Raw genomic sequence first — 22,234 nt, 5'->3', positions numbered from 1 at the left:
ATGGTGATGGGGGGGGGGGGGTGGGGTGGGGGGGGTAGGCATGGTGTTTGCAGGCGGCAGAGGGATGAGTCTATGATACAGCAATCATAAATGGACTTTGGGTGGGGTAGATCCGATGGGGCAAAAAGTCTTTTCTCACTTCCAGACTTTGCTGTTAAATAGAGTGGGATAGACTTCAGTAAAGATCACTGCGCTTCAGAGAGGGGCAAGTCACCCACTGCACTTGAGTGGGGTGCAGCTGGGGTATGTATGGTGTGAATGGAAAATTGTTCCAACTGTGGGCACTAAAGCCTATAAACCCCCCACAGTTAGAAAACCCTGCACACCGCGTAAAATTCAACCAGAAAAATCCTGACGACAAACCGAGCTTAAATTATTATCTTAAACTCATTGTCTGGCATTTTAAAATGTATGGTTTGTTTTTAAAAGTGTTATTTTTAATGCTCTTTGAATATTAGAGACACTGAAGTTCAGAAAAAAAAAATACAGTGGTTTAGGAGTGGAAGATAAATGGCACCAGAACACAATTAATGCACCATACATTATAATTAGGTGTTTAAATCTCACATGCCTCATTTATTTATGGTCCTTTATTCTTAAAACTGGTATTTTCAGTCCATCAGAATCCCGTAACAGATGGCGTGCTGCACACAACCAGTCTGGACAATAGTGACAGCTATTGACTGCTCCCTAGCCCCCAACACAAATGACTAGGACACTATTGTAGTCCCCACCATCACAGCAACACACAGCCAGCAAAAGCATATCTTTGGTGCACTGAACGATGCTCCAGAATAAAGAGACCAACCCAACTGCCATTACATACACTATGTGACCACATTTACAATGATTCTATATTGCATTTGGGGTGGGGGTGGGGGTCGTCCCCTAGTGCTTCATGATGTCGTGATGGATGTGGCAGGAGTGGGAGGGCCAGCAGGAGAGGTGCAAGAGATTGAATGGCCTTTCAAAGTAAAGCAGACTTCCATCTTTACTGTGGTTTACTGTGAAAAGGCAACTTACTTATGTGCACCTCCCTTGTCATCACTTGCTGACATGCCCCTGCCCCCATAATCAAAGAACCATACCCTTTTATGGCTGGGCAGATCCGTTGCTCCCAGTCTTGCTCCAGTTGTGCTGTATCGACTGTCTGATCTCCTCTCATTAAGTACTGCTAGCTTTTTTATCATTCACGTGCCTCCTGCTAAATTTGCACTGCCATTTTCAATCAAAATATTGTTACGCTTTTTTCAAAAATACAATGTGCAATCACTCAGTAAATTATCACACTAAGGGAACAGACCTGCTACCAATACTAGCCTTAAACTGTCACTGAATACTGGGAGTTCTAATCACAACTAGTAAGTTGGTAGCTTTTAAAACTTCCTGTAGGGATGAGGAGCCCTGTGTGTAAATATTGACACACTCCTGACGTACTACCTGGGGTTGGTGATGTAGGGCCTGGGGTCGTACTGGCGTTAATGACAGAGCCTGGGATATTACTGGGGATGGTGATTTATAAAATATGGGATATTATTAATAAATGATAAACTATATTGCAAGTTTATATTATCTTTTAGTTTTCATGTCTAAAATTTACAAATGAATTACATATATGTGTAATATTGAATAGATTATTTAATCCATCTCAAATGCTTGTAAAACTCCTGAGGTGGGTAGACTGAATTGATTGCCTCTATGTGTTAGTCCTTCAGTGATAATACAAATTATTTGTTTACAGGCCAGTTGCCATAAAATGGTGATGCAAGAATCAAATATTACCTACAGTGCTAAGTTTAAAATCGCAATGACCTGATTTTTATTGAATATTTTTACCGTTGATCAAATGTGAATGTTGCTATAAAGCAATTACCATATTTATAATGGGTTACAATATTTATAACAATGTCCTAACAGTAACAGTGAAATAGAAAGCTTGCTTGCCATATCACCATTGCATGTACTCCTAAGTGTCTCTGCTATGCCCACTGTGAGCAGCTGCCAGAATTCAGGGTATGCTGTTACCAGTCCTCACCATTCAGTCCCGTAACACATACACAGTAAAGACATCAGATAGCAAGAGTGGCAACCTATAGAACTGTACAGCAGAGGAGGCCACTTAGCCTGGCATGCTTGTGAAAGAGCTACCAATTATTCCCACTCCCCTGTTCTTACCCCATAGCTCTGCAAATGTTTCCTTTTTTTTTTTAAGTAGATAATCAATTCCATTTGAAAGTTACTATTGAATCTGCTTCCACTACCCTACAGGCATTCCAGATCATATCCTAGCCAGCTGCATCTAAGATCAGGCACTGTGTTTCACCAGTCACATGGTACTGACTCCATGTTGTGAAATCCTGAGCCAGAGACAGAGTGTTTATTTTTGTAACGTGGATTTACTGAACCGGTTGATGTGTGCAGGAATTGATATTGGGTCCCATGCTGGTCGATTTACATAAATGGGGATTCGGAAAGTTCGGCACACACCATATAAATGTTGCCATGAGGAATAATCACTCTCCTTTTTTAAAACTCCAGCTGTCAATTCCGCTTTGATGTGTATTGTAAGGAGATACAGATTTTCGAGTCTCGATCAGACAAGTTATTATATAACCTATACAAGTTGTACAGCTCCTACCAGGCTAAAGCAGTGTGTGGGTGGTTCTCTTTCAGCACACACGTCAGTGTTTGGCATTAACAGTATGTTGCACTTTCCGCTACTAGGAATCCCTGAGGTGAAGCCTGTTTCCAGAATTCCACAATTAACTAGGGTTCGCATCTACATCTGTGGCACTAACAATGCAGCCACAATGGGAGGAGGGGGATTTGAACCAATGAACCTTGCTCTGAAAGTTTGTTAGGAAGGGAATTTTTAGACTGATTAGCAGCAGAAACTAGAATAGTATGTTTTATAATCAGTGTTCTAGTGTGGGGCTATGTATAAGTGCAATATATTTATCATGCACAATTACACTCGTTCAGTTAGTATGTTTTATCACGTGTTGCTCACTTTGTGCTTCTTGTCAAAATAATCCTTCTCCACACGTTAATTTTACCGAAATGGCTGAGCGTAGTTGGCAGATAAACCCATTTCTTTGTAATTTATTTGAAATGAATGCCACCATTTAAGTGATGGTGTGTCTATTGTGTAATGTCAAATAATGGCTGTAATACTAGAGCATTGTTTGGTTGGCCAAGAGACCCGAGTTTGACTCTCTGGAAGTTATACAACAAAAATGTGTGCGTGCGCTTATTTGAGAAGTATATGATGGAAATATTTACTCAATGTAATGGGTCAGAAAACAAAATAAACCATATTCATAAAAGCAGCTGTTCCGGGCAGATGTGTAAGCTTCGAAACATTCTCACAATAAGCACAGGGTGCACTGATACACCCCCAAGTTGAATGGTTTGCTGTAGAACAGAACGCTGTTTGTATTTGATATCTTTACTCTCTTGTGGAATGTTAATAAGAACCAGCCATGCACCTTATATTACAAATAAAGCTAATGTTTACAATTAAATTAACTTCGAGTCACTTTCTTAAAAAGCTTCAACATTTTTTTTGAGGAGTGTTTGATTTGGAGCCCATTCCCACAGGTTAAGATGACTGCAAGGTTTTGTTTAGTTGTGCAGTAAGCTTCGCTCATAAACACACTAAAAATAGAGCAGAGAGGGAGTTAAGCACCTGCAGGGTTTTATCTCCCCTGCACTGTTGTTAGTGTATTGGCTTAAGCATTCACCTCAACTGCATAAATTAAACCCATTCACATATCTCCAGATTCACTCATATGCCTGTAAAAAAAAAAACAAACAAACAAAATGGTGCTGCCTGGTTCTTGGTCCAGTTATATGGGAGACATTGGAACAGCATTAGGCCACTCAGTCCTTTGAACTTGTTCTGCTATTCAATTAGATCTGTAATTCAACTCCATTTAGCTTGATATCCTTGCCAAAAATCCACTGATCTCAGTCTTGAAAATTTCTTTGACCCAGCCTTTGAGTTCTAGATTTCCACTACCCTTCAATGTGGAAACGTGATTCTTAATTTCACTCCAGATGGCCCACCTCTACTAGTCCTTGTTCTGGATTCCACTACACAACAGCTTTATATCGTTAACATAATAAATTATCGCCATGCACTTTACAGGAGCATTTTAACGGTTTTGTGAAAGGTAGGTCGTGCCTCACAAACCTTATTGAGTTTTTCGAGAAGGTGACCAAACAGGTGGATGAGGGTAAAGCCGTGGATGTGGTGTATATGGATTTCAGTAAGGCGATGATAAGGTTCCCCACGGTAGGCTATTGCAGAAAATACGGAAGTATGGGATTGAAGGTGATTTAGAGCTTTGGATCAGAAATTGGCTAGCTGAAAGAAGACAGAGGGTGGTGGTTGATGGCAAATGTTCATCCTGGAGTTTAGTTACTAGTGGTGTACCGCAAGGTTCTGTTTTGGGGCCACTGCTGTTTGTCATTTTTATAAATGACCTGGAAGAGGGTGTAGAAGGGTGGGTTAGTAAATTTGCGGATGACACGAAGGTCGGTGGAGTTGTGGATAGTGTCGAAGGGTGTTGTAGGGTACAGAGGGACATAGATAGGCTGCAGAGCTGGGCTGAGAGATGGCAAATGGAGTTTAATGCGGAAAAGTGTGAGGTGATTCACTTTGGAAGGAGTAACAGCAATGCAGAGTACTGGGCTAATGGGAAGATTCTTGGTAGTGTAGATGAGCAGAGAGATCTTGGTGTCCAGGTACATAAATCCCTGAAAGTTGCTACCTAGGTTAATAGGGCTGTTAAGAAGGCATATGGTGTGTTAGCTTTTATTAGTAGGGGGATCGAGTTTCGGAGCCACGAGGTCATGATGCAGCTGTACAAAACTCTGGTGATGCCGCACCTTGAGTATTGCGTGCAGTTCTGGTCACCGCATTATAGGAAGGATGTGGAAGCTTTGGAAAGGGTGCAGAGGAGATTTACTAGGATGTTGCCTGGTATGGAGGGAAGGTCTTACGAGGAAAGGCTGAAGGACTTGGGGTTGTTTTCGTTAGAGAGAAGGAGGAGGAGAGGTGACTTAATAGAGACATACAAGATAATCAGAGGGTTAGATAGGGTGGATAGTGAGAGTCTTTTTCCTCGGATGATGATGGCGAACACGAGGGGACATAGCTTTAAGTTGAGGGGTGAAAGATATAGGACAGATGTCAGAGGTAGTTTCTTTACGCAGAGAGTAGTAGGGGCGTGGAACGCCCTGCCTGCAACAGTAGTAGACTCGCCAACTTTAAGGGCATTTAAGTGGTCATTGGATAGACATATGGATGAAAATGGAATAGTGTAGGTCAGATGGTCGGCGCAACATCGAGGGCCGAAGGGCCTGTACTGCGCTGTAATGTTCTAATTCTAATTCTAATTCTAAAAACAAAATATGACACCAAGCCAGGCTCAATGACCGGAAGCTTGGTCACAGACTCAAATTACTTGAAGAAATCATTCCGACCTACGTATTTTGAAGATCTTGCTTATATTAAATAAGGAAGTTTCAAAGCCAGAGATGCCAGTGCTGAGGAATACTTTATCATTCCACCCACAGTCGATCACTTCACACTTCTCTGCATTGAACTCCAGCTGTCATGCTGATGTGAGCTATAATTCTGCCAAGCTTTGTATGATTTCCAAACTTTACAATGCTGCACCTTACTTCCAAGTATAGGTCGTTTATAAAAATTAAAAAAAAGTAATGGCCCCAAAACTGACCCTTGGCAAACAACACTGCAAACTTTCAGTTTGAAAAATATCCATCCCTTTGCTTCATGTCACTGAGCCAATTTTGTATTGGCACTTTCCCCTTAATCCCATAGGCTTCCATCTTAATAAGCCTCCTGTGTGGTACTTCATCAAATGACTTTCAAAAGTCCATGTGTACAGCTGCTGCACTTCCTTAATAAAAGCAAAATACTGCAGAGGCTGGAAATCTGAAATAAAAACAATGTGCTGGAAATGCTCAGCAGGTCAGGCAGCATCTGTGGTGAGAGAAGCAACCTCGGAGGCGTTACATCTGGACCAGGTGACATCATTTTTTAGCAATCATATTCCTTTCATACATCTATTATTACCTTGTCCATATCTTCTCTCTCCTCCTTTAGTGTAACCTTCACATCATTAGCTTCCATTTTGAAGACATGCCGGGTATACATTTAATGCTTTAGTCATATCTTCTGCCTCTACATGAGGTTTTTAATGCTGAGGCTTTACCATGCAGTGGTAAGATCACACTTGCAGTAATCTATTCATTCTGGTCACCACACCGCATTTTTAAAAAACATAGGAATTGGAGGAACAAAACTTATCCCCGGTGCAATATTTTCTTCATCTCTTCTTTCTATCTGTCAATTGATTTTGTACTCTTGCTGCATGTAATCAATCAATTGTTATTAATAATTGTTAATTGTAAATACCTTTGCCAGTAATTTTGTGCCCCACCAGAATTTGTCAGTACTAGATGTTTTATAACACCAGTTCTAATCAGGATTTGGGAGTTGGCATTTTGTGCACAGCCATTGATTTGTGGCTTTCACAGGAAAATGAATACAATTCTGGACTACAATCTACAAAATACTGATTAAAACTTCACCCAATTACAAAAAAGAAACAGGATTTGACTAACTCATTCACCAAAAACCAATGGGCCTTATTCAAAATTGACAGTTCAATTCTATCAGCCAAAGATCTTGGAATTCTACATCACAGAAACTGGATTGGACTTATCCATCAGTGGATCTGAATCTGTCCACAGTTCTGGGTTCGACTTAACGAAATTCTTACTTTAAAAAGTAAAATATTCCAAAGCACTGCACAGCAGTGTTATAATACAGAATTTGACACCGAGCTACATATATTAGGACAGGTGACCAAAAGCTTGGGCAAGGAGGTAGGTTTTAAGGAGCGGGAGGGAGGAGATATTTGGGGCAGGGCGGGGGAGTTCCAGAGTTAAGCCTAGGCAGCTGAAGGCACAAGCACCAATGATACAAGCAATTAAAATCAGGAATGTGCAAAAGGCCCAAATTGGAAGAGAACAGAATTCTCAGAGGTTTGAGATATGGAGGGGTGCGGCTATGAAGGGATTTGAAAACAATCATAGAATGGTGACAGCACAAAAAGAGGCCATTTGACCCCTTATGACCATGCCAGCTCTCTGCAAGAGCAACTCATGTAGTCCCACTCCCCTGCCCTTTCCCCATAGCCCTGCAAATGTTCTTGCTTTCAGTAATTATCTAATTCACTTTTGAAAGCCATGATTGACTCTGTCGGAGAGTTTCAAAATCGAAGCACTGCCAGACCGAGAGCCAATGTAAGTCAGCGTGCACAAGGATGATCAGTTGATGGGACTTGGTATGAGTTAGCATATGGGCCATTGAGTTTTGAATGAGCTTGAGAGTTTCCAAAAGTCTTCAAATGAATTTAAAAGAAAACAAAGGCAGAAGTGGTACAAACAACAGGAATTTCCTGGCAGTTGCATCCAAGTAAATTTTTATTGTACCAGGAGAATCAGAAAAACTACACCATATAAAATGTACAAAAGCGTAAGTAAACTACAAACCACTTTGTAATTAACAAACTTACATAGAAATACAGAAATCAGTGCTGTGTCTCTAATACTGGTCGCTACATACACTACACATTGTGAAGATGCAGTGAAACGTGCATTTTTGATCAAAAATAAATTATACTTCGAGCACTAATGAAAATTGCACTTGTACATGAAGTTCTAGAGCTATAAATTAACAAGACAAATTACACTTGAAGGACAGTGGCTCTATCTTATACACTAGTTGATAAATATACTTGTACACTTTTTAAGAACCCTTTTATTATTTTTCTCCCCCTACTCTCTAGAGGGCACTGACGCAGGAGAACCATCCAGTACCTCACCCAAGTAACCATCGCCCATGGCTCAACCTAGATGGTGTTGGTTGGCCCATTTAATTTCAGTGGACATCATAGTCAAACCTGATCACGTCCCAACCCTATATTTCAAAGATGGAGGGCCTACGGATAACGATCAGGAATGGGATCCCTGGCTGATCATTTTCCCTAGTTAGCCCAGGATGGTGTATAAAAGTCCAGGCTGTTCATTTCATATAGAATATTACAGCACAGGAAGTAGCCTTTTGGCCCATCGGGTCTGTGCCAGCTCTTTGCAAGCCATCCAATTAGTCCCACACTTCCCTACTCCTTTGCTTTTCCTTTTCAAGTATTTATCCAATTCCCTTTTAAAAGTTACTGCTTCCACCATTCTTTCAGGCAGTGTATTCCACTTCATAACTCACCGTATTAAAAACAAAATTCTCTTCATCTGCCCCCTGGAATTTCATAGCGCTCCTAAATGCAACCCCAGCAGAGATCAACTAAGTCAGCACAGACTGGGTTCAATCTGGCTCTTGTCTTGACTATATGGGTGATCAGCCTGCTGAGTGCATATAGCTTTCTTTTGATAAGCTACTTCCATTGTTACCCTTCCAATCTGGACAATTTTTTTTTTACAAGTTCTAGTTCAAATCCAATTCTCATTTGACGTTTTTCTCATTTCATACTGACCATTACTCTAAAAATAACAAAGGGTTAAGGGGAGATTTAATAGCGCTGTTCATAATTATGAAGGGTTTTCATAGAGTAAATGAGTACAAACGGTTTCCACTGGCAGGTGGGTCAGCAACCAGAGGACACAGATTTCAGCTAACCGGCAAACGAACTTTCAAAAAGGAACTGGATTAAAACCTGAAAAGGAAAAGTGAGGCAGCGGGGGGAATGCGACTAATCGGATAACCTGTACATAGGCCCAATGGGCTAAATGGCCTCCTTCAGTGCTGTAAGATTCTATGAGAAACAAATAGTCTGGACTTTTGTCTCCACTTCCACTCTCTTAGATGAGGTGAATTTATGAGTTGGTTTGGGGAATTGATTCCATGGGATGCTTTAGAAATGGCAGACACCCCTTCAGCTTTTTGAACATTTAGTCTATGGGTATGCTGATGTGGCACATTGACTATAGGTTACCCAGACCCTCCATTACAAGAAAACCCAGAAGCATGCGACTAAATTAGGAAAATATTATTAGTGTTCCTAAGCTTTGTACTAGATATTACTGACTGACTGGATTTCAGTCTGCAAATAGTTTGCATCCTAGGAATAGCACTTGGCCACTCAGCCCCTCAAAGCCTGTTCCACAATTCAGTTAGAGCATGGCTGATCTTACCTCAACCCCATTGATCCACCTTAGCTCCCTATCCCTTGATTACCTTATCTAACAAAAAGCTATTGATCTCAGTCTTCAAATCTTTAATTGATCCAGCATCCAGAGAATTCTGAGGGGGGGTGGGGGGGGAAAGAGTGTTCTAGATTTCTGCTACCCATTGTGTGAAGAACTGCTCCCTGATTTCACTCCTGAACAGCATCGCTCTAATTTTGCACTGATGCCTTCTTGTTTTGAATTCCCCCGCCAGAGGAAATAGATTTACTTTACCTGCCCCATCAAATCCTTTTATTATTTTTAAACAGCTTGGTTACAGTCCCCCTCTATTTTCTATACTTGAGGGATTACAAGCCATGTTTAAGAATTCTCTGCATAATTTAGCCCTTTAACCCCCCAGTTTCTTTCTGGTGAACCTACAATGCACCCCCTCCAAGGCCAATATATCCTTGTTGAGCTACAGTGCCCAGAACTGAATGCAGTACTCCAGGAGGGATCATATACAAGGCTCTATACAACAAGCATAAAAAGCTTAAGAGCCATGTTAATCGGATGGGGCATTGAAACCCTAACTGCTGGCTTTAGTGAAATGTACTGGAAAATGAAACGTCAGTTGCCCTAGTTGTCCAGGACATCATTAGCAACGATACTACTTGAAACCCTTAGTCCCTGGGCACAATGTAGACCTAGTGGCTCGGAGTATAATGCCAGTTGTGAGTTACTCTTAGGAGGAAGGAAATCAATGCTTGACCTTGTCATGATTGTATATGTGGGCTTGAGTATTACAGAATATGTGGTACGTGGAAGGGAAACTGAAAGTAACTCAGTGGTTTGGGGAAAAAACCTGACCTGAGGGTTATTGTTAAGGTCAGATGAGCAAGTGCCCTTGTCGTGAGCAACAGTAAGCAGTACTCTGCAGAGGTCAAACCACTTGTTAACTCATTAGTTAAACTGTGAGTTAAGTGTGATACCTCAGCCTGAGATGTGATATTGGCGACGCACACAGAATGACACGAATTTTGCTCTGCGCTTGGCACTGCAGGACAAAGCTTGAAATAATGCAAGACTGCTTTGCGAGGAATCATTACATCTTCGTCTCATGTAATACAAGTAACCTAACACCAGAGTTACATAACACAAATCATGTCGATACCGTGCTAAAATTACACAACAGCCTAGCTGTGGATTATAACAAGATATAAATCTGTATGGATTCTGCATATTTTTCACAGGAATGAAAACTTGTCTTTTAACTTTAATGAAGACAAGCATAGAAGGACCTGATATTTTGTATTTCTTACATCTGCGATTTCCAGTAGAGAGCACAATGACGTAAACTGATATGAAAGTAAAAAAGTACATTAAGGGGAGAATTACCATCAGTCTCTCCATTTTAAATCACAGCAGCTGCCAAGTGTCATTACAAATTGTGTCCACAATATTCAATGTGTTTCCCCAGCCTCCTCAGTGTCAGAGATAAATTTTTCAGAACTTCAATTAACTAAACGTATTCATTTTTATTATTAGACAAACTTACACTACACCTTAAAAAATTATATTTTTTCATTACACGAGGATAAAAGAGGAAGTGTTATGTTGGTTAAGATTTTTGCTTAAAAGTGTCTGCGTCATCAGGGTAAGTCAGTTAAAAACTCTAAGACTCAATGCTAAAACGAACAAGGAAAAAAAAAATACTTGTATTTATACGGCAGGTCATTGAAACATTTCATAGTGGTTCACGCAATGAATTAATCTTTGCTGTGTGATGACTGTTAAAATACTGCAACAATTTTAAGCTGATTTCCTACAAACAGGAGTGAGGTGAATGATCATTTAACCTGATAATTTAAGCATTGAGGGCGGAATGTTGACCAAGACACTGGGAGGATTGCCCAGGCTTCAAGTGCTGCTGTGGGGTCTTTAACCCCCCACCCAAACTGGCAGGCCGGATCTCAGTTTATGATGGGATATCCTATCCCAAAAGGACAGCAACTCCGGTAGCACAACACTGCACAGGGAGTCCTGTGGTAGCGGCTGAACACACAACCCTCTGAGCTAAGTTGGGGTACTTGGGGAGCAATTGTCGGGTAAGAAACACAAGTCCTGAAGCAGTGGGATTTGCAATCTTGGTGAGTGTGGTTGTCATCAAACATCGGTAGCTTGGGAGCAAAATGAAGCAAAGAGTAGCTCTCCGGAGGCAGTGAAGTTGGGTAGGAATGAGAACTACAGAACGATAATGTGAACAGCAACTCTCCACATCACAAATCGGGAAAATGTGCAATGCAATAGTAAATCAGTAGCTGGATATATTTTGGGGGGGGGGGGGGGGGGGTGGGGGGGAGGGCAGTGAACATATATGAAGCAATTACCATGCAGTAGATTTTATCATCCTATGATTAAAAAAGACTAATCATAGCACGAGTGAGACAAGGTGCTAATTACTACAGAGACATCTTCCCTCCCAAAGAAAGGGAGGTAAAAGATCAAGGGCCAGTCATGGCACGTACAGAAGTTGCAATATTGTACACTACTTTTCAGAAGAACTTTGAAGAGTGCACTGATCCATCTCCAGTTTATACACACTGTCGATCTTGGTAAAGTCACAGAAAAGATTCTCACCAGAAGTCCCTGAAGAGAGGTAGCCAGTTGGATAAGACTAGTATGAAAGCTGAAGAATAGGTCACGATCATGTGGAATAGTAGCTGCACATTTAGGTTATTCAGTGCAAGTTTTACTCACGGCGCTCCTCCAATAGAAGTGTTCAAATGCAATATGCTGCTGAATTAGGCAACGCTCTGCTTGTAGAATCAACATTTTATATCATGTTGTGGGGGGAGGAGTAAAATAAAGTGATGAAGGATGCCTTCCTCTGGATAGATACGACAGAACTATAGCTCACAAATGGAACAGGCATTTCTTCCACTTGAAGCACCCACACACCCCCAAAGAGTGAATTCTCCTGCCCATCATAATGGGAGAGCTAAATCGAAACTCTACAATGGTGAGAGTGCTGGGCAGACAGATGGCGTGGGTGGCTGCTCAATCTACACTACCTCACAAAGCTCTTAAGGATCCAATTATGGAGCAGGATCAGGTGGATGCATGCGATAGGATGTTTGGGGATTGGCAGGGGGGAAAAGTATGGAGAGAGGAGGGCAGGAAGAAACAGACCTCAATGGAGAGAAGAATGCAAAGGATTAAAAAAAAACTCAAATTCCCCATGGAATCAGTTGGAAAATGTGTTACAATATTACAAGCATTACTGGTTGAAAGTTGTGTGGGCACAGTTCTTCACTTTATTGGCTTGCTTTACAAGCTGCATTGTCCGTTTCCCTTCATGGTTCTGACATCTGCTGAAGGAATACCAGGTGAACCATCTGCCTCTTTCAGGCACTGACCAGCCTGCTGTGCTCTCCCAGGAGTTTCCAGACATTTATTGGTTCTGAACGCTTTGCACAGATGAACGAACAATTGTCAAATATGTAATACTTTCGATAGGGCTCAATTCATCCTCCACTTTGAAAGGCCCCCTTCCAAGGGTCTCAAATTGGAAATTTATTAAAACAACTGCCAGAGACTGAGGAAACGCAAGAAGAATCAGTAATTCAGGATCCAAGCTGGTGTTATCCTCATGCTTCGGACCCCTACATTCCCCAGACATCCTTCACAATACCCTGGAGTTGTAGCCAGAATCTATACATGGAGTGATGCCTTAACAAAAATCTGCTATGTTAAAGTGTCTACTCTTCACAAAAACAATACACACAATCTATTTAAGAGTTGATTGTATAATCCTTTGCCCCCAGAGGGAAGTCGTGCTCTAAAGGGAGAGTTTGGGTTGGAGACTCAGAACTACAATGTTGTAACCCCATCTCCGACCTGCACTCCCTGCAGGAACTGCTCCCTGCTTGCAGTCAATGATTAGCCTTTCTGACAGCAGCTCCTTCTTGGGATCAGTAGTCAGCACAAACCATCCCTCTCGCCATCAAACCATGACTTTTTCTTTGAGATGAAACTATTGTAGTTGATCAAGGTGCCTCCTGCACTCGTGCTCGTTTTTCTAGTAGATTTAACACACCAGCAGCTTAGGAGTAATTCACATTCTCGAATAGGAACTAGAAGCAAGATTCCACCAGGGGAGTGTTCCGAAAGCCACCATCCCATTAAATTTAAAACTAGGAAGCATGGAGCTGGGATTCTGTACAAAAAGGTTGTTGTCAACGTTGCTAGGTTACTCCACGTGGAATATCTTAAAAGTCTAAATGCAGACAGGCCACCGTAGTCTGTGGTCTTAATTTCATAAGTGGCTAAAAGATAAGCCTTGTAGTTCTCACAACTCCGTTGTCAACAAGCCCTTGGGCCTCACAGTCTTCTCCACATCCTTCACGATAATGCTGCAGAAGGTAAACAACATCCATCACAACATAGTGACAACTGACTTAACATCTTTAACAGTGAAAGCTCCCAAGGCACTGCACAGAGGGGAGAGCACTGCACAGGAGTTAGGGAGAGGGTTGTAGCCTTAAAGGAGGTGACTGAAGCTCTTGGTTGAGGAGGTGGGTTGAGGCAGCTTTACAAGGTGGAGACAGACGTTGCAAGGCAGAGGGACTTTGGGAGGTGCAGGGAGTCCAGAGTTTTGGGCTTGATGGATGAAGGTTCTGCCCTAAATGCTGGTGTGGGATGGAGTGGTGCAGGGGCAGGGGGAAAGGGGGGCAGTTAAGCACAATAGGTACGAGTCATAAAAGTCGAGATAGGCAGTAAATCTGGAGGCGGTCTATGATGCAAAGGCACAAAGAGATTGGAGGATGCAATCTTTGGAATTAATACACTGGGATAAAGAAAAATCCAAATGTAATATTTAATAGATACACAACCACTTTGTTCTGGTGAATCAACTCCCATTTGCCACCAAAACACGAGACTTGGGTTTAAAACACATTCATTTATGCCACAGGGGCAGACATCATCAGTGAGACTTTACCTGGTTGGAAATGTCGACCCCAAGGAATGCTGAGCTGGACTGGGAGACGGAAGTGGAAAGAGTGCAGGTTCAGCAAGCGGTTTTGTTACTTTTACAGTAGAAGAGACATCGCAATTGAAAATTCCATTCGGAACCACCCCGCCCTATATCGACACCGAAAAATTTAAAAAACAAACATCAGAAGAAATAGCTAAACATTTCTTCCATGAAGCTCACTTGACATTTTATCTTCAACAGAAATTTTGGTTGACCAGCGCTGTCTCAGCAGGATAGCTTGGAAAATAGGAGATTGCAGGAACGGCAATGACCAATTCTAGGCTGGCACTGGAATCTTTAATGATGATGGGGTATGGGAGTTGGCACTAATGACTGATAACTGGAGACAGACTCACGAGAATATATAATTCAAGTGGCTCAGTGGAGTCCTGGAGACATGAGTCCTGGAGGCAGGTTTATAGTAGGCTGGTTGAGGACAAAGTATAAAGGGGTGCGTTAGTATGGAACTAAAAATAGTTTTCCTCCGGGTGCTCCGGTTTCCTCCCACATGCCAAAAGACTTGCAAGTTGATAGGTTAATTGGCCATTATAAATTGCCCCTAGTATAGGTAGGTGGTAGGGAAATATAGGGACAGGTGTGGTAGGAATATGGAATTAGTGTAGGATTAGTATAAATGGGTGGTTGATGGTCGGCACAGACTCGGTGGGCCGAAGGGCCTGTTTCAGTGCTGTATCTCTAAACTAAAAAAACTAAAGGTGTAGAAAAGTACGATAATTAGTAATGAGCCCTTTGAAATTTGGTTCTGGAATGAGGTGCATTGGGAATGCATGCCACTAAACTACAGAATGTCTGAAGTGAAATTTCAGGATCTCTGCTACCTGTATCAGTGTCAGCTGTGGCTCAATTGGTAGCACTCTAGCCTCCGAGTCACAAGATTCTGGGTTCAAGTCGCACTCCAGAGGTTTGAGCACAAAATCTAGTGCAACACTGAGGTGCCGTCTTTCGGATGAGATGTTAAACTGAGGCCCTGTCTGCTTTCTAAGGTGGATGTAAAAGATCCCATGGCCACTATTTCAAAAAGCAGCAGGGGTGTTATCCCAATGTCCTGGTCAATATTTATCACTCAAATCGACATCACAAAAACATATTATCTGATCACTACCTCACTGCTGTTTCTGGGAGCTTGCTGTGCACAAATTAGGTGCTGTGTTTCCTACGTGACAACAGTGATTACACTTCAAAATTATTTCATTGGCTGTAAAGCGCTTTGGGACATCCTGAGGTTATGAAAGTTGCGATATAAATGCCAGTCTTTCTTATTTCGTCTCAACCCTTTCACTCCTCTCATTAACAGATAATTATACAGATCCTTTACCGATGAGGGAAGCAGAAAGCGAGCGAGTTTCTGCACAGACTGCGGCTTGTTGACGTCTGCTAGTTGGATCAAATTACAACGTTCCCACGGGCAGCGACGAAACTCATTTATAAACAGGACCTACCAGTGGCGTGGGGTCAGTGAAATCCATCAGATTCTCACTCAGTGCTGACAACAGGTTGTCCAGGTCCTCAGCAGCATTCTGCAAACACAACAAAGAGATCATATTCTAAGCTTGAGAGTGCAACTTTGTGCCATGAGGAGGTGTTCTCTAGTCACATTACCACAACACTGGGACACAAGGGGAGGATGCCAATTACCTCCCACAATTGGTGATGGCTGAAGCTTATGGAGGGAAAGCTGCCCCTGGCCCTAATTGTGCACATTCCACAGCAGTAGCATGGAGGCTTAGCAGCGTGTTACCCATCCACATTATTGGCACATGGATACCCGGAGAAGTGCCATTAAGATAAAGAAATGGGCAAGAACCGGATAACTGGCACATTGCCCATCTTGGTCCTCAGCTTGCCTCCAGCATCAGTGAAAGCCTTTGTCATCTCCAACTCTCTCAACCCCGCACAAACTCCAATCGGCAGCATCCTCTCACACCTACTCGTGCTCACCCATATCATCCAGCCATTGCTGTTTCCCCCAACTGCCTATCTTCCCCCAGGTCATCATCTTCTAATTATCACATTACTCAGTGGTCACACACTGCCCTATCTCTACAATCTTCTCCATTCGTGCCTTCTGCTCCTCGAGCCTGCATCATTACATCCCCAGCCTCACACCCTGCTTTCCCATCTGTGGCAAATCCTTCAGCTGCCATTGTTCTCACTTTGGAATTCTCTGGCTTTAGCTCTTTCCCGCCCCCTGCTCCCCACCACCATTCCACGTCTCTCCCTACCTTCAAAATCTTCATCAAAATGATACCAGGCCAGTGACATCACCCAGAAATTCACCATTCATAAAAATCCTCAAAATCTTTACAGCAAGCGCAAGTTTCCAGAAATGAGAAGGCCTTGAGATAAACTGAATGATCCTTCCTAACGCCTTCTAAGAAATTCACAACTATCTTGCTTTATGTCATCGACATTTGACTTTTGGGTGGCTAGAAAACAGGATGAGTGGCACATCTGTTGTGTGTTGGTACATTACAGAGTCTTTCCCTGTTGGATTTCTGGGGCTAATTCATGCCAATACAGATACAGCACTTTGTAAAGTGTCAGGTACCAATATTGGCAAGCGATCATCGACATTGAGAAACTCCACTTCGTGACACATTGAAGTATATTTTTAAAAAAAGTAAGCTGGTGCATTGTCCATGGTAACGCTTCGACCAGAGTCCATTTGCCAACCAATCAGCACTCTCTTCTCATACAGTATAAATTTGTTGCTTTCCCTTACATTGGTATTCTTGCGAATTGTCCTGATGAGTGCAAGACAAAAAGCTTTCACAAAATGTCTCTATTTTCAGCAATACTTAAAAAAGTTTGTTATGCTTTTAATGAGATGGCAATGTTTCATTTGATTTGATTGGAACAGTAATGATTTAATATGTCCATCTACGAACTATATATTTTAAGACCAGGCCGGATCCGATTGAGATCTCAGACGGTGGTGTGCAATTGGAGGATTTAAACACTAGTGCATTGGTGAATTATTGCAAGGACATTCGAGGTGATGTCAGGAAGCACTTCTTCACACAAAGGTTAGAAGAAATCTCGAACTTTCTTCACCAGAAAAGCTATTGTGCCTAGGGGTCAAGTGAAACTTTCAAAAGAGAGTTTGATACTGTGCACTCTTCCAATCTCCATATTATAAAAAGGATATAGAGGCAAGAGGATTGGTGCAAAAAAGATTTACAAGAATGACTGACACCAGAACGGAGATGATATAGTAACTAGGAAAGGCTGAACAGGCTAGGGCTCTTTTCTCCAGAAAAGAGAAGTTTGAGGGGTGACTTAATAGAGAGCTTTAAAATAATGAAGATGTTTGATAGGTTAGATGTGGAGAAAATATTCCACTTGTGGGGCAGACCAAAACTAGGGGTCATAAATATAAGAGTCACTAATAAATTAATTAAGGAATTCAGGAAGAATTCACTACCACATGGAGTAGTTAAGGTGAATAGCATAGATGCATTTACAGGGAAGCTAGATAAACAGGAAGGAGAAAGGAATAGAAGAGTATGCTGATAGGTTTAGATAACAAGGGATTGGAGGAGGCTTGTGTGGAGCATAAACACTAGTATGGACTAGTTGGGCCAAATGGCCTGTTTCTGTGCTATACATTCTGTATAATATTATGTAAAGCATCTCTTCAACAACATCTTTGGTTTCTCCTTGAACCTCCTTGAAATTTGATTAGACCTCCCTCCCCACAACTCCACCCATTAAAGAACCTTGAAATGTTTCACTCCATTGATGCTGCCAGTTAGTATAAACTGGCAGTACTGGCTTCTGCTCGACATCTGCAACAATAGGGATGGACAAGCTTTGCGTTTGCATCTAAAGCTTGGATGAAAGTCATATTACGAGAATGAACCAGCATTTAACATGTTAAAACAACTCTGCAAAGCATGGCTAGAGTAAATTAAAGAGCAGAGACAGGACCAGTTGATAACCTTTAGGATCCTACAGAGAGACAACCTCCAAAAATAAAATAGTGGAGTTACTAATGGTCTGATTCTGCATGGGTGAGTTAATTGTTAATGTGAAAACCTCCACATCACCTGTGGTGACAATGTAAACAACTTCAACTGTACAAGAGTGAAGCTCATTGCAGAATCTCAACAGTATCATTACACTCAACATGTGGCAATACCAACTTTACAATGCCTTTCTTTTAAAGATCATTTATTAACGCTCAACATCTCAGCTTGGTGGAGCTCAGCTAAAATTGAGTTACTTTAAAACGGTGAAATTAAGACAATGTGTATTTATGTAGCATCTTACGACATCACCAAAACGTCTTAAAGTGCTTTGCACGTAAGGAATGGATTTCTTTTGAAATTGGCTGTCGAGGCAGCCAAACACCCAGATAACAACAGTTAGAGCTGGGCTGGGGCGTCAGTGCGTCTCAGAGTTAGCGTCTGCGTGAGATCAAAAACTAATTACATAGCAATTAACAAGCCCTTTAAATGATGAGAATTACAGATTGTCACGTCAAAAATACCAAGGGCGGCACTGTGTATATATTTAAAATCATTAAGTTTCACACCAAGATAGCAAACAAGTGACTCCACACTGTCCAAAACTACATTGTTACACTAGACAATATTGTATAAAGAGAATTAAATTTTACAAGAAATGAATAACAGCCAACTGTGCTCAATCACATAGTTTGCGATGAGCAGGAGAACTGGATGAGATCTCAAGGCGAGAACTGAAGTCATATTTTCAGGTTTATCATTTCAGAAGTAAGTGCTGAGTGTTTGAATAAAGAAGCATTTCAAGATATTCGTACACAGTAGGCATAGAATAGGGTGTCCAAACAAATGTCCCCAAGTCCTTGACAGCTTAATTCCATCGTATGTCAATTTCTTTGAGTGTCGAGGCTGGCACTGCTGTCTCACTGGTGAGGAAAGCCTAGATCCAAGATCTGTTAGTGGGAACCATTTGCCATTGATGGAGATTAATCTGGATTTTAACTTTACACGATGACCGTAAAGCTCCACAATATAGTGTGGCCCATCAAAAGCTTGAATACTCTGGAAGTAGAGTAAGGAGGTTCAACACAGCCTAAGATTTGGATTGGCGAGAAGGAGGACTAGGAACTGTGATTTATCTTTCTGTGGGGAGAAAGGAAAGAATCGATGTCATTGTGTAAATATTTGGCAGCTGCCTTCAGAGATGGTGCAGTGAAGTCTTTGGTAGGTGGAGTTGTCAGACAGCAGGAGAAAAACTGATGCCTGGAGGCCAAAAACAAAACATTTTCTAATCTGACTACTTGGCAGAATGATTTGCACGGATGAATTACAGGGGGGTGGGGGTGGGAATAGAAATTGTAAGTAAGCTCGCTGTCACTGTACAGCTCCTTTATACTGATTTTTTTCCCCTGGCTCTTGATCCCTTGGCCAACCTGCTCTGATTCTATTTAAAGGTGGCTGCTACTCAATCTCCAGTTTCCTGTACAGAGTGACACTGCACTTAGAAGCACTGTGACTCCATTTTGGAATAGGATAATTGCCTTGAACGATGAGGAAGCAGAGAGTGAGAAGACCATGCCAACTACAGCAACTCCCTCTTTCAGATAACTGCACTTTTAATTGAGTAATAAACAAAGGAACGCGTGAAGCCAACTTGATGATAGGCTGTCAAGTTGAAGGTACAGATTTAATTTTCAGAGTTTAAGTAGCAGTCGAATGACAAGCTGGGGAGAGCTGGAGGCACGAATAGCAAACATTGCCTGGATTCACACAGTGGGCTCTCACTTATCCCCAATGCCAGCACGCCAAGGTTGATTGCAGGCAAGAACCGCTAGGATTTCATTGGTACGACCTAGTGGGGTAACTCCTAATAATGTGGGAAAAATACCTCGGACTAAAGAAAAACAGAATGGTTCCCCTTTCCATTTCAGCAGAATCAGGCTCATTGGCAAATCCTCATCAGTCAAATTGCCTGCACTCACTGTCCAGGCTAGCACGAAGGATTGAGCAACTAACTCAGGTCTTCAGAGGTACCTACGACTATGGAACTGTACCCAACCTGAAATTGGCACCTTTCACCAGAGAAGGAGGGAGAAATTGGTGAATAAATTAGGGAAAGTAAAATAAAATAATATTTCATTTGAGACACTCAGGAATCACAACATTCTTATCATTACCACTTCCACCTCCGTAGCATCACCCAACTCTGCCCCTGCATCAGCTCATCTGCTGCTAAAACCCTCATCCATGCCTCCGTTACCTCTAGACTCTAATAATCCAATGCTGGCCAACCTCCCACCTTATACCCTCCGTAAACTTGAGTTCATCCAAAATTCAACTGTCCGTATCCTAACTCGTACCAAGTCCCGTTCACCCATTGCCCCTGGTGCTCGCTGACAAACACTGGCTCCCAGTCTGACAACACCTCGATTTTAAAATTCTCATCCGTGCTTTCAAATCCCTCCTTGCCTCTCACCTTCCTACCTCTAACTTTCTCCAACCTTCCGAGGCCTCTGCATTCCTCCAGTTTTGGCTTCTTGTGCCTTCCTGATTGTAACCAGTCCACCATTGGCGACTGCACCTTCAGCTGCCGAGGCCATGACTGCTGGAATTCCCATCCTAAACCTCGTCCTCCTTTAAGAGACTCCTGAAAACCCTCCTCTGGCCAAGCTTTTGGTCACCTCTCCCAATACCTCGTTATGTGGCTCAGTGTCAAATTTTGTTCGATAATCATTCCCATGAAGTTCCTTGGGACATTTTTACTATGTGAAAAGCACTAAATAAATACAAACTGCTGTTGTTCCCAAGTCAGACTGTCAGAGGTGTGACACAATAATCGGCTCACAAATTTGCTCAATGCTGCTTTTGATTTGAACAATGCAATTTCAAGACAATTCCAGCAGAGGGAGCACCTTCACCACAGAACAGTCATTAGCAAATCCGACTGATGGCCAATTAAATTAAACTTTTAACAGATTTCAGAGGCCGTTTAAAAGTTAGTTTTGTACAAAGGTTTAAAAACAGGTTTCTGGACCTCAGCTTAGGGAGGGGATAAAATAAAATCAATCAGGGTTTCCTTCCTTGATCACGATCCAGGAAGGCCGTAGAGTCATTACAGCACAGAAGGAGGCCATTCAGCCCATTGCGTCAATGCTGGCTCTCTGTAGAGCAATCCAGTGTGTCCCATTCCCCTGCTTTATCCCCGTAGCCCTGCAAGTTTATTTCCCTCGAGTGCCCATTCAATATCCTTCATCATTAATCGTCTCCGCTTCCATCACCCTCGTAGGCAGCAAATTCCAGCTCAATGCCACTCGCTGTGCAAAAAGGTTCTTCCTCGTATTGCCCCCTGCATCTCTCGCCCAAAATCTCTGTCTCCCAGGTGTGTGAAATCCCATAGCTACCAGCCAAATAACTGGTCTCCATTCACTGTCCGGACTCTCACATGAAGAATGAATACGTGGGCAAGGTATGGGGTAGGGTTGCCAACCCTCCAGGATTCTCAGACTCTAGGAATTAAATATTAATCCTCCTGGGCACTGCTGAGAGAAAAATCATTGGGGAATTGTGTGGGTTTTTTTTCCCATTTTCTTAGAACACTGCTTTACATTAGTTGTAAATATACTGATGATGGGATGGGGGTTAAAAAAAAAGGTTGTTTACTGGGCCGGGCTGTTGAAAGTAGATAGTAACATGATGAAACCTCCAGGAAGGCAGCCAACCAGAGTTGGCAACCGTCACACTAGAAGGCATCAGGCATCTGTAGAAACCTACCCCAGTAGGATCCAACAGAACTATTGAATATCTTCGGTGCAGTGGGTCTGTTACCAAAGACAAGCTCGTTGCTCATTTTTCAGGAGACTCTACTGCCCTCTTGTGGTAAAATGGATAAAACAAGCAATGAGGTGTCACCACCTCATCTCACTGCTAAAGAGCTCCTACGTATCTTGGTGACTGGGAGGATTTTTGACCTGCAGCCTGTAGGCGTGGATAT

At 42.2% G+C, this 22,234-nt stretch overlaps 1 protein-coding gene across 3 annotated transcripts in view; it reads right to left on the bottom strand.

Moving 5' to 3' along the window:
- Positions 1-7,511: 7,511 nt before the first annotated feature.
- Positions 7,512-22,234, bottom strand: part of epb41l5 (erythrocyte membrane protein band 4.1 like 5) — a 169,204-nt gene continuing 154,481 nt past the window's right edge. For 2 of the 3 annotated variants that reach the window (XM_068034882.1, XM_068034884.1), the window contains 3 exons: positions 15,718-15,795; positions 14,222-14,364; positions 7,512-13,634 (listed from right to left, as the gene is read on the bottom strand). In XM_068034882.1, the coding sequence (XP_067890983.1) occupies positions 13,571-13,634; positions 14,222-14,364; positions 15,718-15,795 (285 nt within the window). In that variant the 3' untranslated portion in view covers positions 7,512-13,570. The remainder of the gene's footprint in view (positions 13,635-14,221; positions 14,365-15,717; positions 15,796-22,234) is intronic. The other variant, XM_068034883.1, reaches the window with a different exon arrangement.

This window comes from Heterodontus francisci, chromosome 7 (genome assembly GCF_036365525.1).
Source record: "Heterodontus francisci isolate sHetFra1 chromosome 7, sHetFra1.hap1, whole genome shotgun sequence".
Classification (NCBI taxonomy): Eukaryota; Metazoa; Chordata; class Chondrichthyes; order Heterodontiformes; family Heterodontidae; genus Heterodontus; species Heterodontus francisci.
This window is presented reverse-complemented; position numbering and strand designations above follow the sequence as displayed.